This window comes from Microcaecilia unicolor, chromosome 2 (assembly GCF_901765095.1).
Source record: "Microcaecilia unicolor chromosome 2, aMicUni1.1, whole genome shotgun sequence".
Lineage (NCBI taxonomy): Eukaryota > Metazoa > Chordata > Amphibia > Gymnophiona > Siphonopidae > Microcaecilia > Microcaecilia unicolor.
The window spans coordinates 232,820,693-232,835,882 of record NC_044032.1 but is presented as its reverse complement, the minus strand read 5'-3'; the positions used below and the strand labels follow the sequence as shown (position 1 = coordinate 232,835,882).

The following is a 15,190-nucleotide window of genomic DNA, read 5'->3' as shown; positions in this document are numbered from 1 at the left end:
TCCACATTTCCTTTTTGCTCAAGGACCCCTGGCCGCTACCAAGAATTACCCCGGCTGCACAGCACACTGCTCCCATACCGGCCGCTTTGACACTGCAGGCAAGCGTATTTGCTGTTTCAGCACTGACATAAGAGGAACAATAATGCCGCATACAAAATTCCAGTGCATCCAAAATTATTGTGGCCAAACGTTCTGCACTATGAGAGCAACGCAGAAATGCCAGCGCCAAAAAACTGATAGCCAAGTCCTGCTTTGAAAATGCTGTCCTAATTTTTGTTGTCGTAATTTTAGCTGCTAATTTGCCAGTTAGTGCTGTGAATATCACTGCTAATTAATTAAATACTGGCTCTGGCCATGAACCATCCCAGCACTAACTGGCTAGCGCCTATATTCTTTGGCAGTGTCTGCTTACTGCCAGCTAGGCAGATACAAGTGATTTAAACAAGCAGAAGGCTGAACAAAAGCTATTCATTGTTATAAACAGCCCCTAGATAACCTGAGAACCTATACAAAAATAGAACTCACAAAATCAGATTGATGAACCAAGGCTTAAATAAGCAATTTATTGTTAAAAAATCATCCTTGCAAGAATGGATGTGTGTCTCTGTGTCTCTAAACTACGAGCTACACACACTATAAGATTTCCCAGATTTTATAGTTACAGTTAAGTGTCTGCCCCTAAGTTTTTCTCATTGGCCGATGGTCACCTGCCTGTCTGCTAGTGTGTTCTGCTTAACAGCAACTGGGACTTCTCACTCTTCGTCCTAACTCCCTCCTCCCTCTCTGTAGTTTCTTTGTTCATAGTTCCCTGCTATCTCACAGATGTCCAGTGTCATGCCTGGTTTGGCCTTGGGCTGGTATAACCCCCCCCCCCCCCCTTTCCTGTCTCTCCTTCATGGTCTCATGCTACAGGGTATCTCAGCTCTGGGCCCTGACTGAAGTTTTTCCCTTTCTTAGTACTTTTACAAGTCCCCCTCCCCCCCCTGTTCCCGCTTCTTACAAGTAGTAATTCAAACAGCTATAATGTACTTCTTTCTGTTACAAAAGAACAAGTTAGAACCTGAACTATACATTTACACCTATGTTCTTTGGAAACACAATATCTTTATTTCCAACATTCATGTGCTACGAAATTTGCAAAATTGCTGCACTGCAGCAAATTGCAAGTGTCTTCCCTTACTGTTCTGTCATTTCCATTATATTCCTGGATGATATAATTGATGTTGCACATCTTCTAGTGGGTGAGAATATATGAACTATTTAAAGGTTAGTTGAAGCAGGTTGGATTTCAACTGCACTGAGCTTCAGGGCAGTGGTGTTGCTAGGCATTGGCAAACAGGATCTATAGCCAGGTTGTGTTTGATAGAGCCCTGAATTTCCTGCTTTTGAAAAATCTGAATTGATGTTGGCTTGGGACCTTAATCCATTGTTTATTAAACAATGCATACATTTTGCCTCTCATTCATTGATCACATCACAGTAGTTCAGATCAGAGGTGGGAGGAAAGACACCACACAGCAGTGCCATTTTTCCTGCCTCTCTCTCCTTCCCATGCAGTCTATACTGAATTGAAGGGCAAACACTACCAACAGAAGAGCTTGTGGACACACAGTGGTGTAGCCACTGGTGGGCACAGGCCCACTCACTTTGAGCTCAGGGCCAGGCCCACCAGCAGCGGCACAGCTGTGATTTGGCTGTTGGAGATCCTCAAGCTTTGCCAGCTGAAGACACCAGTCTTCTCTCCTTCACCTCCCCTCCCCCCCCCCAGGTGATTGGGAGTCTCAACTCCATTCCCCCAATCCCCAGTACCTTTTAAACTCTTCAGTTCTTTGCTAGCAGCAAACAGCAATTCATAGCTGCTGCTCGCACTGGCCCCTAGCCTTCCATCTGAACAACTTCCTGTTCATGAGACTAGGAGGTTGCATTAGAGGGAAGGCCTGGGGCCCTTGTGAGCAGGAGGTACGAGTCGCTGCTTGATGCTAGTCAAGAACTAAAGGACTTAAAAGGTACCGGGAGGTTGGGGGAGGGGAGTTAAGAGACCCCTGATCACCTGGGGGAAGGGAGGGAGAGATGATGGGTGAGGGGCAGGGTTCTCATGCCCACCCACTTTGGGCTCAGGCCTGTCCAAAATTGGGTGTCTGGCTATGCCCCTGTGGACATAGCAGAACACAGAAAAGCTGATAGTAAATCAATATTCCTAAGCATTTGAATTGCTTTACTAATGTTATAGATCTGCCATCTAACAGTGGAGCAAGGTCAAGAGAAGTAGCTTGATTGGTAGTCCACATAGCATTTGTCTTTGTGGGACTGAGATCAAGTTGATTAATAGTCAACTAGTGTGAGACTGCATCTAGACAATTCTGAAAAGGAGTAAGGTTGATGTGTAAAGGGTTGTAAGAAGTGTACAGAATGCCATTAGCATAATAAATAGACTTGATGCCATAGCTATGCGAGTCTGCTGCTGTGCAGACAGGAAGGGGCGAGGCTGGAGCAGCAGCAGCAGCAACTCTTCAAAGCTTTCAGAACTCTGGACTGGTACTGGTAGAGAGAGAGAGAGGAAGCTAGCATCCACAACTAGTGAGGCAGGCAAGCTGTGAGTGATGTTTGGGAAGGGAGAGATGGAGTTGCAAAAGAAAGGGGTAATATGAAGAGGGGTGTGAATACGGGAGGTGGAGGGAGGAGTAAGAAGTGCTGGAGGTGTTGGTGTCAGATGAGAAAGGAGAATGTTGGCGCTATGGTGGGGGAGAAACAAGGAAGGGATGAATGCTATTTTTCTGATGTCAAAATTGCAAGTTTGGGTTATCTGGCATCTTTTAGTTTCAAAAGGTCTTCACTGCCATGTGTGTAGGATAGGGATGGGGAATACAGAGTGCAGAAGAACCATAGAAGGAAGTAGATAGCGTATGAGAGAGCTTGAAGATAAAGGTATGCAAAAGAACTGGTGTGGGGTGGAAGTGTGTTGAGGGAGAACCAGGGCATTAGAAAATTAGGGGGAGAAGAAAGAGGGGTACAAGAGAGTTAGATGGGAGGCTGATGGAGTACATGAGTGAACCATATGCAGTCTCCTGAAATATTAAATTGTATATATGTTGTTTTTCTGGCTTGTACCTTCTGTTGTGTTGACAGAACCATTTTGGTCCTGCTGTGGTCAGAACTCTGAGGGGAAGTTATTGTGAGCAAGTTGCACCAATGGACATTAAACTGCCACTGCAGGAGTACAGCAACCTGGACCTTGGACCTGTGGTGAGTTCAAATTAAGCTTTTGTCCTAGGTTCTATTAATGTTAAAAATGAATAACAGATCACAGCAGAAAAAGGTCATCTGGCCCATGCCCAACAGGATGGGTAGAAGAAAGGAGATGAAAAGGGGCCATAAATAGATGATATGGAAAAGGAGACAAGAAAGTGAAAGAACAAGGAAGGAAATCTGGATATGTTGGCAGGTGAGACAAAATGAGGATGATAGAAGAAGAATAGATTAAAACAAAAAGGCATTGGGGTGGTAAGCATGCTGTATTTCTACTAGAAGAACATAGGAAAAATACTCTGCAATACTTAGCTGATCAGCAAATGCCCAAAGAAATAGATTTTTCTTTCCTTATGATTTCAATAACATGGAACAGGGACCCTCTTTTTTTTTTTTTTTTTTTTTTTTTTACCACTCCATGGTGTGTGATCTGGTGTTGGGAAGGAGTCACTGTGGTGGACTCTTCCTCTGCACTTTACACCTGCTCAATGTGCAGTAACACAAGGTGTCACTAGGCTCCAAATCATTCCGTGTGGTGTACAAATAACACACAGGCTGCCCTCATTTTAAATAGGATATACAAACTGGAATTGAGACATCCAGGTCAGGATGTGTACAGTTCTGATATGGTGCTACTTATGATTTGTACCTGTTGTTGGGGGGGGGGGGGGGGGGCAGAAATAGGGTCTTCATGAATGCAGAACAAATTTACATTTATAAGAATTGCCATACTATCTATATAAGTAATTCTCACCCAGGGAAGCACTGCCCGTCAGCACCACTCACTGTCACTCCACCACTCCCTGCTCCTCACTGTCACTCATGCACCACTCTTAGACCCGCCTCAGCCACGCCTCTTCCACACATAATTCGCAACTCCAACGTTCTAAGTGAAGCTGCAACTTCCGGAATGTGAGGCGGCATAGATCGGAATGTGTCCCCACAAGTGTCCGCCCCGCCCTTGCGTCCGAACGTCCCCATGACATCCGAAAAGCATTGCCGCCCCGCCCTCGCATCAAGACGTCATGATGTCGAGGGCGGGTGAACATAACACAACTCTACAAACGCCGCGACCGCCGCTATGCTGACGCAAACCCCCTACAAACAACATTGGCACCCGCCCCGCCCTTGCGTTTACACGTCAAGACGTCGAGGGCGGCAGAGGACTTCCACAGCCTTAATCCGTGCCGAGGACCGCGACGGGGACAGCGAACAAAATGCAGCGGTGCTAGGTGAACAAAGTGGACTCCCTTCCTCCACCACTTCAGACACAACAGATGATTACCATGCTAAGCAGGAGTGACATCACTCCCCTTCACTGGCAGGCAGGCAGGCAAGGAAGCAGGGAGGGAAGGGGGGGGGAGGAGCGACACCCTGCCCCCCCCAAACTCTCTCTCTCTCACAAACACACTCGCCCACAATCACTCTCTCTCAGTCACAAACACACACTTCCATCTGCCAGGGAGAGAGGGAAGGGAGCCACCCTGGGGGAGGGAGGCCACCCTGGCACACACTCTCATTCCACACACTCTCTCTCTCTGTCCCAAACACACACATCCACCTGGGAGGGAGGGGGGCCACCCTGGCAGAAAATCCCCTTCAAGACATTCATTGCACAAAACAAATACCTTGCTAGCGCCTGTTTCATTGCTCTCAGAAACGGGCCTTTTTTACTAGTATCATATAAAAGGTCTGTAAGGGTCATACATGCAGTGTGTCATATATGTGAGCAGCATCCATCAACTATGTCCTAACTGAAAAAAGGGTGAGAACCATGGCTCTAGAGAATACATATTCAGGTCTTCAAGTCTTTTCATGTTTTTGGTACAAACCCCATACCATTTTTGTCTCCTTCCTCTAAACTGCTTTGAGTCTTATTTTCCTAATGTGATTATGGCCTCCAAAACTGTAAATACTCCTCCAAGTGAGGCCTCAGCAACAACTTGTACAGGAGTATTAGTACCTTCTTTCTTCTACTGGTAATGCCTCACACACTGTGCAACTTCAGATCCTTCTGTCTTTGGCTACTGCCTTGTCACCCGGTTTTGCCACCTTGTGATCCTTAGACACTGTCACCATAAGGTCTTGCTCCCAATCTATGTATATCAGCTCTCACCATGCTGATAGTCTTTTGGTCTTCTTCACACCTGTTCAAGTCCAGATTTCCAAGATGGATAGTTTATGTTAAATCTTTTTTTTATTAAGAAATAAACATACCATTGTATATTACAGTATCTCAGTACGTTTTAACTAGTGAAAGGCCTTACAATATTTTCTAAACAGAAACATCCCCCCCTCAAAATTCTCCCACCACAAATATAGTCTTCCATGAAAGGCATAAATGATGGCTATGAGGGACAGGGACTTGCTAGACCATAAGGGGGAAGGAGGAAGGGAGCACCTGACAAGTACAGAATAACCAAATAACCCTCATCTATCCCTCCCCCACCCCAGAGCCCTAGGGAACTTTACATCGACCTTCAAAACATTTCCTGAAAACTGTTGGCTATGTGATTTTTGGAGATATCGATTAGAGGTGTACGTCCTATACAGATAAAAATGCCTTTTGCCTTTTAGGGTAGAGATGGGCTCCACATGACTGCCAGATCACTAACGCATATAATTTGTTCCTCCCATACCAAAAGGTCAGAGGCTGATCTTGTAGTCAATAATTAAGAATACATTTTTCCCCTACTCAAAAGAACCTTTCACTGCAGCCCTGAGCTCCACATAAATTTGTTTTATTGAGTAGAATCTCCATAGTCATCATTTTCAATGTGTCCCAATAAATGTTGAAAATAAGTTATGAGAGTTATCCAGAAAGCATTTATCTATCTACAGTACCAAATAACATGAAAAAAAAAAGGTGTTGTCATGTGCTTGAAATGTTTCAGACAAAAAGACAAATGGGGTTCACACTCTCCACAAGGACAGAACACAGCTGTGTCTTGAAATGTTTCAAACATTTTGGGGTGCTGGCACATTCCAAAGGAAAAGCTTGTAACTGAGAGAAATAGGCTCTATGTAGTATACAAAACTGACATTCTTGCAACTCAGTGCTATGCATTGCCCCAGGAATCTCTTTCATTAGATTCTTAAATTGTGTTAATCCCAAGAAACCGTCCTGTATCTTTAGCCCATACCTCCAACAATGAAGTGTATACTTTAGGATGCTGGTATTTACATAATTCTTTATGAAGCCAGAAGATGGAAGCCTACCCCCAAAGCATCCCATTTCAGAAAGTCCCTAACTTATTCCCCAAATGTTGAAGGTATGCCCCATGGGTCCAAGGTAGCCAAATAATGGATGGGACAACTGCATGTGTATCTATCAGCAGGCCTAAAAGCCAATTACTATTGTAGTTCACAAAGGTCAATACAATACCATCTTCCCACAGTAAGTATTCTATGAGATGAATGTAGCCAAAACTCAGATTTTGTGGCTAGTGAGGTCAGGAAAGGCTTGTCCTTTCCCTGGTTTTAATCTGGATTCCATTTTTGTCCCTGTCTCTGCTTCTGTTCCTAGTTTGGGATACTACATTGTCATTTAAACCATATGATGCTTCACTCGTTAAGCTAGTGTTTTTCAAGTTATAGTTAGTTATTAGATAAAGAGATTTTCTGTCTGATCAGAATTTTCATTTGGTGCTGCAGAGTTATGTGCTGCCACATTTTGATTATTGCAGTGCCTTGTGTGGTTTACCACAAACAACGCTACAGGCATTCAAGTGGCACAAAACTCTGCAGCAACAGCTAATTATGCAGGTTAGTAAATTAGAGCATATCACTCCACACTTATAGAAACTACATTGGTTGCCTATAGTTCAGTGGGTTGAGTTTAAGTTCCTGGTGGTGTTTTTTTAGAGCTCTACATGATGATGTTCCATTGGCCTTGACTCAGAGGTTGTATTGTCCTGTTTGATCTTTTCAGTATCAAGATCAAGCATTGTTGCAAGTTCCTTCCCTTCATGATGTTCGTTTGCAAACAATGCATTCTTGCATTTTCTCGGTTGTTGGCCCCACATTGTGGAATGCTCTTCCTCTGTCTTTGTGTCAAATTTCTCCCTTGCTTTTGTTCAGGAAGCAGTTGAAGACTTTGGTGTCTGGTAAGGTCTTTTCTGGGTAGCAGGGATTTTAGACCGTTTTGATTGTTTTGCGTTAAATGCATTTACAGCAATGACTGCATTTTTCATTTGTACAAGTAGTTTCCATTTTAATTTTTAAAAATTGTTTTTAGCATTTTATATAGTTGTAATGTCCATTTGTTTTAATGATCATGTTTGTAATATTGTAACCCTGATGTGCAGGCTATAAATTTTGTTAAAATAATTAAAATGAGACACCCATTGTTTTCCATCCCATGGGAAAAGTCTGCATTTCCTTCTAGGGGAAGAAGATCACTACTACTCGATGTAGAAGCTCCCTGTACAAGTGCTGGAGGGGCTTCAATAGAAGACTACCCAAGAATGCCACAGGTAGCCTGGGGTGTTCTGCATAAAGTAAGAAATTTAAAGACCATGGCTTAAAATAAGCTTGTCCAAAGGCTAGGGCAGTATAATTATTACCCTCCAATATCCAGTCTCTAAGATGCCACAATAAGAATGCCTGATTGTACAGTTTTAAGACTGGTATACCCAACCCTCCCTGACTCCTTCAAATAATATCACTTCAATTTGGCCATTTTCCCTCCCCAGCAGAATCTCCCTAAAATACATCACAAAGCTATTAAAGTTTTTTGCCAAGGAGTCAACTAGAAAGTGTTCGAATGATTATTTGAGGGAAGACAACCATACGAAAAAAGTTTGTTCTACCCAGTAATGATAAAGGTAAATTGTTTCAGTATTCCAACTGACATTTTGTATCATTTAACAGTTTATCTACATTCAGTCTATACAGAGAAGAGATATCAGAGATTATTAAGATACCTAACAAAATTACCCAGTTGCTCATTTCAGGTGAAATGATGTACCCCAATACCATCTATATAGTCACTCCCCAACAAAGCTTCTGACTTTGTCAAATTTAGTTTAAAACCTGAGAAGTCTCTATACCCCTAAAAACTTTCCAAGAGTATAGGGAACAATGTACAAGGCTCAATAATCAAGACCAGTCATCTGTAAGGGCAGCTATTTAAAAAAAAACACTGTGTCCCATTCCAAATCCTTGAATCTCTGGGTTGCCCTAAAGTTCATGGATCAATGGATCTACAATTAAAAGTAAGGGGGATAGTGGGCATCCATGCCTAGTTCCTCTGTGAATGGGGAAGGAATTTGATAACAACCCATTAGCTCATACCCGTACATTTAGAGCAGGCCAGAGTGCATTATTGGCCTTTGAGAAAAAAAAACAAACACCATAGGCCTCCAAAACCCTAAATAGAAATTCCCAAATTACTCTATCAAAGGCCTTTTAGGTATCAAAACTAAATAACAGTGAAGGTATATTTCTATGTCTTGCTCTCTCCAATGCAGCTAGCATCTTTATTACATTTTTTACCGGGTTGCAACCACTTACAAAAACCTACATGGTGCTCCACTATGACTAAGGGCAACACGTTAGCTAGAGTTTTGGAAAATTTAGCTTTGTAATTTAGTAAAGAGATAGGGCAATAAGATTCTGGTCATTCAGGATCCTTCTCTGGTTTCAGCAGAATGGTTATCTGAGCACTGTTCAGCGATCCAGATAGAGAGCTTTGATATATGATATTACTGAATATGGAAGTGAGAGGGAGCACAATCTCATCCTTCAACAGCTTATATAATTCACTCCAAAACCTGTCAGGTCCAGGAGTTTTACCCAGGGGGCTGTTAAATGGCCCATGCCACCTCTTCTGGCAGAATACTAGTATTGATCATAGTTGTCTTCATTCAATATTTTAGAGAGATCTAAGCTGAATAGGTAGATGTCACTGTCCGTTGGTGTGGCATCAGCACTAAGTATAAAGAAGCAAAGAATGCTTTAAAAACTGATAATAGCATCATCAATATGTACCAGCACCCACCAAGAGTCTCTCAGGGTGGAAATCTTGCTAGGATCGCAGCAGTGCCTTATCAACTTGGCTAATAATCTACTACTCTTATTTGCATATTTATATAATTGATATTTATCATAGCCAATAGATTTTTGTGTACTTTGATGAAGCTCATTGAAAGCTTGTTGCGTTTCCAATAACTACGTTTTATAAGATAAGGTGTGATGACGCCCATACAAGCGTCTCAATTTGGTTACTTGTCTCTCTAGCCTTACAGTCTCATGTTCTCTGGACTTCTTTTTGAAACTGGAGTATGCTAAGATTTCACCCCTTAAAATTGCCTTAGCAGCTTCTGAGTAAAAAAATGGGATCACTCCAATACTCCTGGTTACAGTCGTCATAACTTTTCCATTTAGACAACAGAAATTTGCAAAATTTCCCATCCTGATATAAATAGAACTGCCACTGAGAGACACGTGGGATGGGAATCAAAACAAATACACAACTCATTTCAATCAAGAGCCGATATCTCTTTTAGACCTATCTCTGTTTTGGCAACTCTAGAGATTAATATATAATCAATTCTGGACATGATGGGGTATGCCTTAGATAAATGGGTATAATCTTTTTCAGTGAAATGCAAAGTTCTCCATATATCCACCATGTCCAGTAACTCACATAGCATAGAAGGGCCTACCCAAACAAGGATCATGTGCCTTGTTAAAATCCCCCCCCCCCCCCCCCCCGCAATCAAAATTGGCAAATCTCCAAAGCTGTGTAAATGCTGCAATAGTTGCTTATAGAAATTGCTATCATAGGTGTTAGGACCATACACATTGCTTAGCACCAGATCTTTCCTATCTATTGTTACAGAAGCAATCACAAATCTGCTCTTACCATAATGTACAATTTTATGAGTTACTATCTGTACCTCTTCTGATTAATATGATCACCCCTGCCTTTTTCTCACTTGCGGGGGACTAAAAATAGTCTGCCACCCACCACTGGTGGCGTCTACTGTGTTCATTAGCATCTAACTGTGTCTCTTGCAGATATGCAATTGTTGCTTGCCTTTTGTTCATAGCATACAAAACTTTATGCCTCTTTATAGGTGAGTGAATACCCTCAACATTCCACCTTATAACCTTTAATGACATTGTTACAGTAATTCTACCTATAGACAAAATAATGGGATCAGCTTCATAATACCCTCAGGGGAATGTTTCAGGCTCCTCCTCCCCCCCCCCCCCCCCCCCCCAGGAGCCATCTCTCCAACATGCCAAATGCATATAGAAAGGGCACACAGGAAAGCCGTCTACTAGAAAAATAAAAACTTAACCTCTAGTCCAGGGCTCTAGGAAACCCACCCTCCCCTCTAGAACATCCCTAAATATACATTCCAGAATCTTATTCCCTCTTAACTTCTCTCCCTCCCCCACCCATCCCCCTCCTCTTCCCCATTTTAAACACACAGAGTGGTGCTACCTTGCCCCCCCCCCCCAAAAGAGAACAGTTTATAAAACTACAGCAAATTAACAATTAACTTTTAAATAATAAAACTGTACCCCTCCACTTCGTGGGTCTATTTTGTAAAGAAAGGCACTCTCAGCAGTGCAACTGTCTTACTAAGGGAAAGGGAAATGGGACTTGATATACTGCCTTTCTGAGGTTTTTGCAACCACATTCAAAGCTGTTTACATATATTCAGGTACTTATTTTTTTACCAGGGGCAATGGAGGGTTAAGTGACTTGCCCGGAGTCACAAGGAGCTGCAGTGGGAATCAAATTCAGTTCCCCAGGATCAAAGTCCACTGCACTAACCACTAGGCTACTCCTCCACAGCATCTGCCCATAGTACTGTTGTCAACAGAATGCAGGTGATGTCACTCCTTCTTAGCATTATTTGGATCAGTGAAACATTATAATAGTACTAAGCAATCCATTTTCTGAAGGTCCAAAAGTGCGGGGAACACCAGCTAGATGCGCATTTTCAAGAGCAGTGCCTGTGACTCTGATCCTCTTTAGCTTCACTTGGAGCAGAGATTTATATCACATTGAGCCTGCAAATAGGTGGGGAAATGTGGGATACAAATGTTATAAATAAATATCTATGGTGCCCAACAGCCCATTCTCAGCATTTTAACAATGCGAATAAGCACCAGACAGCTGTCGTTGTGCTGAAATAGTGCATGTGATGCCAGATCTTTGCAGCATCTGTTAGAGCTACGTACTATATCCATTTTCAGTAGTTAAACTCCAAAGCTCACTTAAGTTAAATAAACATTGTCCAGCCAAACTTGTGCAAGAAGAATGCAGGTGATGCTAATCCTTCATGGTATCTATAAGCAATCAGTTATTCCTAATTATTGTAATCAATCTGCTCTCCAACATTCAGGTAGTTAAACAAAGCAAAACCAACTATACTTGTACAAGAGGAATGCAGATGCAGTTAATCCTTCTTAGATCCAGTTATCAGTCCTTTTAGAAAATATATAACACTGTCCTACTACCAAGGAATAATCAGATTAGCATCCATGCTGTCTACTTGTTTACTATTGCCCATGATCCAAATACCAGTTCTCCAGCTGGCCAGCTCCCCATGAACAATAAACCAAGCAGTAAACTAGAACAAAAAACAGATAGTAATCTCCAGCCAGGACATGCTTCCCCTGGCCTGGCAATAAAGCAAGCTAGTCCAATTGAGAACCCGTTGTTTCTTAATACTTGAACCAAACCAACAACTATTTAAACAGCTCTCATTCAGTCAGGTAAATGTCGCTATAGGCAGTGATACATAGTTTATATCTCCATATCAAAGTTGAAGTTCTATGCAGGTTAAACAGATTTAACCGTACTAACAGATGCCTCATGATTGCAAACTTGGCCTCTACACCGCAGTGGCACTGCTCCCAATGATGCATCTCCGCAGTTCATTGTCTCCAGCTGGTCCACAAAGGTTGCTGCATATGACACTGCAAAGAATTTCACTGCCAAAGCAACAAAAAAGGTCCAGGTGCTTTTACTCTTTGCGTTTTTTTTCTGGTCTATTTTGGTTTTTCTCCCGCTTTCTTTGTTGTTTTAAGAATTTCACTGCCCCATTTCTCATGATTTTCAGATGGGCAGGTACAAAAGGCTAAAATGCACCTGTAATTTCACCAATCTAGAGCACGCTGGGAGGAAATGCTATCCGTGCCAGAGACACCTTAGTGGAATAGTCCTGAAAGCAGAGTACTTTTTGGTTATTATATTCTAGGGACTTGTCATTTCTAGGGGGTTGAAGGATTTCCAGTTTGTGAACGTAACTCAGGACCTTAAAAATCATCACTCTTGGGCATTCAGCCCCTTGTGGTGTGTCCTTTCTACAGGGCCATGCCAAGGGTCTCTGGCGCCCCCCTGCAGACTATCAGTTGGCGCCCCCCCCCCCCCGGTGTGGCACAAGATGCAAAGGAAATAGGAGCTGAAAGATGGAGTGCATCTTTGTGGGATTGCTGAACAAATAAAGGGTTTACAACCACTTAGCATCTCCAAAAAGGTATAGTGGAATTGGGAAAGGTACAAAGAACAATGACCAAAATGATTAAGGGGATGAAACGACTCTCATATGCAGAGCTGCCAAGGGGTCCTAATTTTTGAGAGGGAAATTTTAGTACACGCCCAATCTGTCTTGGCTCCACCCACTCTGGCCTGGCTCCGCCCACTCTACCGTGTGTCAGCTTGAATTTCTTTTGATGTAGGCATAGAAAAAAAAAAGATTTTAAGTGCTCCCAGGTTTCAACCCAATTCATGTTCAATTATGGGATATAAATTATATAAATAAGTAAATAAATAGAAACTCTGAATGTTGAATACCTGATTCTCATAACATGATGTCTGTTTTAGAGGCCGTTTATCTTGAGAAAAAAAATCTCTGCACCAATATAACAATGCTAGGGTGAGATAAATTTAAAAAAAAAATGCTAACAACAATATAAAAATGACAACAGTGGATGCAGCAGCTCAGAGGTTACAATTTTGCTTACTATGTTGAAGGAGAAACAGAGACCAATTGGCTTCAACTTTTCATTCGATCCCTATGGTCTCCCTCCACCATGATGCAGCCTGTGCTCTGTGCAGCAACCAGCCAACCACGTCCACGACAAAAAAAAAAAAGCAAACACGGGGCCGCAGCAGCCTTCAGGCATGCACTGTGGACCCTCTGTCCCCGCTGACATCAACTTTGAGTTCCAGGGGCAGAGGACTGGCAGAACTGACAGCGCATGCCTGAAGGCAGTGCTGCGGCTCCGCATGTTTGCTTTTTGTTTTTCTGCCGCTGCTCCACCGGCTAAGCTAGCTGAAGACCTTGATCCCTATACAAAGTGGTGTAGAGGCTGCGGAATCAAAAACCAAATATAAGGATTTCAAATGGGGTTTGATACCAGTCCCGGTCTCCTTCTAACATTACCTCAGTGGTCAGAAGAGACCTCATTTTGTTCTGGAAACTGTAAGGCTGCAAACTTCGGCTCTGAAGCCACTAGAGGTCTCTGCTAGTCACCTGGCACAAAACCTGAGGGATCTCTACACATATAAATTGGGTACTACCTATTTAATATGCTCAGTTTGTTTAAATCTGAGTGTGGCATAGAATAACTTTCTACCTTTTAGCTAAGTACATAAGTAATGCCATACTGGGAAAAGACCAAGGGCCCATCGAGCCCAGCATCCTGTCCACGACAGCGGCCAATCCAGGCCAAGGGCACCTGGCAAGCTTCCCAACGTACAAACATTCTATACATGTTATTCCCGTAATTGTGGATTTTTCCCAAGTCCATTTAGTAGCGGTTTTTGGACCTGTCCTTTAGGAAACCGTCCAACCCCTTTTTAAACTCTGCTAAGCTAACCGCCTTCACCACTTTCTCTGGCAACGAATTCCAGAGTTTAATTATACGTTGGGTGAAGAAAACTTTTCTCTGATTTGTTTTAAATTTACTACACTGTAGTTTCATCGCATGCCCCCTAGTCCTAGTATTTTTGGAAAGCGTGGACGCTTCATATCCACCTGTTCCACTCCACTCATTATTTTATATACCTCTATCATGTCTCCCCTCAGCCATCTCTTCTCCAAGCTGAATAGCCCTAACCTCCTTAATCTGTGTTTGTCCATCACCATCACCCACTCTTACATTTCATCTTTTGTGAAAGGCATCTTGTTAACTGGAAAACGTAAGAAGATGGGGAGAAACAAGAGAGTTAAAGTCACAGGAAATAAAGAGATAGTTTCCAGAGGATATGGTAATAGTGGTTAGTGCATCTGGGTTTAAAAAAATGTTTGAACACGTTCCTGGAGGAAAAGTCCATAGTCTGTTATTGAGATAGACATGGGGGAAACCACTGATTGCCCTGTGATTGGTAGCATGGAATGCTGCTACTAATTGGATTTCTGTCAGGTACTTTGGATTGGTTACTGTTGGAAGCAGGATACTGGGCTAGATGGACCATTGGTCTGACCCAGTATGGCTGTTCTTACATACTTATGTTCTGTGTTTGGGGTTCCATGTATTATGCATGCATTTGAGAGTTTCTTTTTGTTTCTTTCCACAGGTGCCTGATGCTCCACCAGCCGACAGTAAAACTGACACTGGATCACTGCCTCCACCTTATTCTCCATGACCTTTGTTGTCTTGAAACTACATGAAATAATGCTTTTACAAATCCCTACCCTGAATAATACAAGATACCTATAATGATTCATTAGCATTAAATGTGTCTTTGCTTTCAGTTATTTTTTGTACTGACTGATTTTCTAAATGTCTCAACACAACATTATTAGGTGTTTGTTGTTTGCCCTGTTCTAGACTAGGTGCTTTATGATTTTTCTAACATCCTAGCATGCTGCTTCCATTTACTGTGCGTGAGTATGGACCTGCATGAGAAAAGTGCAGGTTTGGCAATTGGTAGGACAGCTAATAACAAAATTGCTTTTCTGTTCTATGTAAG

At 42.5% G+C, this 15,190-nt stretch overlaps 1 protein-coding gene across 2 annotated transcripts in view; it reads left to right on the top strand.

The window, feature by feature from the left end:
- Positions 1-14,971, top strand: part of MLANA (melan-A) — a 33,900-nt gene extending 18,929 nt beyond the window's left edge. The window contains exons 4-6 of one of the 2 annotated variants that reach the window (XM_030192370.1): positions 3,127-3,243; positions 7,634-7,721; positions 14,795-14,859. In XM_030192370.1, the coding sequence (XP_030048230.1) occupies positions 3,127-3,243; positions 7,634-7,721; positions 14,795-14,802 (213 nt within the window). In that variant the 3' untranslated portion in view covers positions 14,803-14,859. Of the gene's footprint in view, positions 1-3,126; positions 3,244-7,633; positions 7,722-14,794 lie in introns of both variants that reach the window. The other variant, XM_030192371.1, reaches the window with a different exon arrangement.
- Positions 14,972-15,190: the final 219 nt, after the last annotated feature.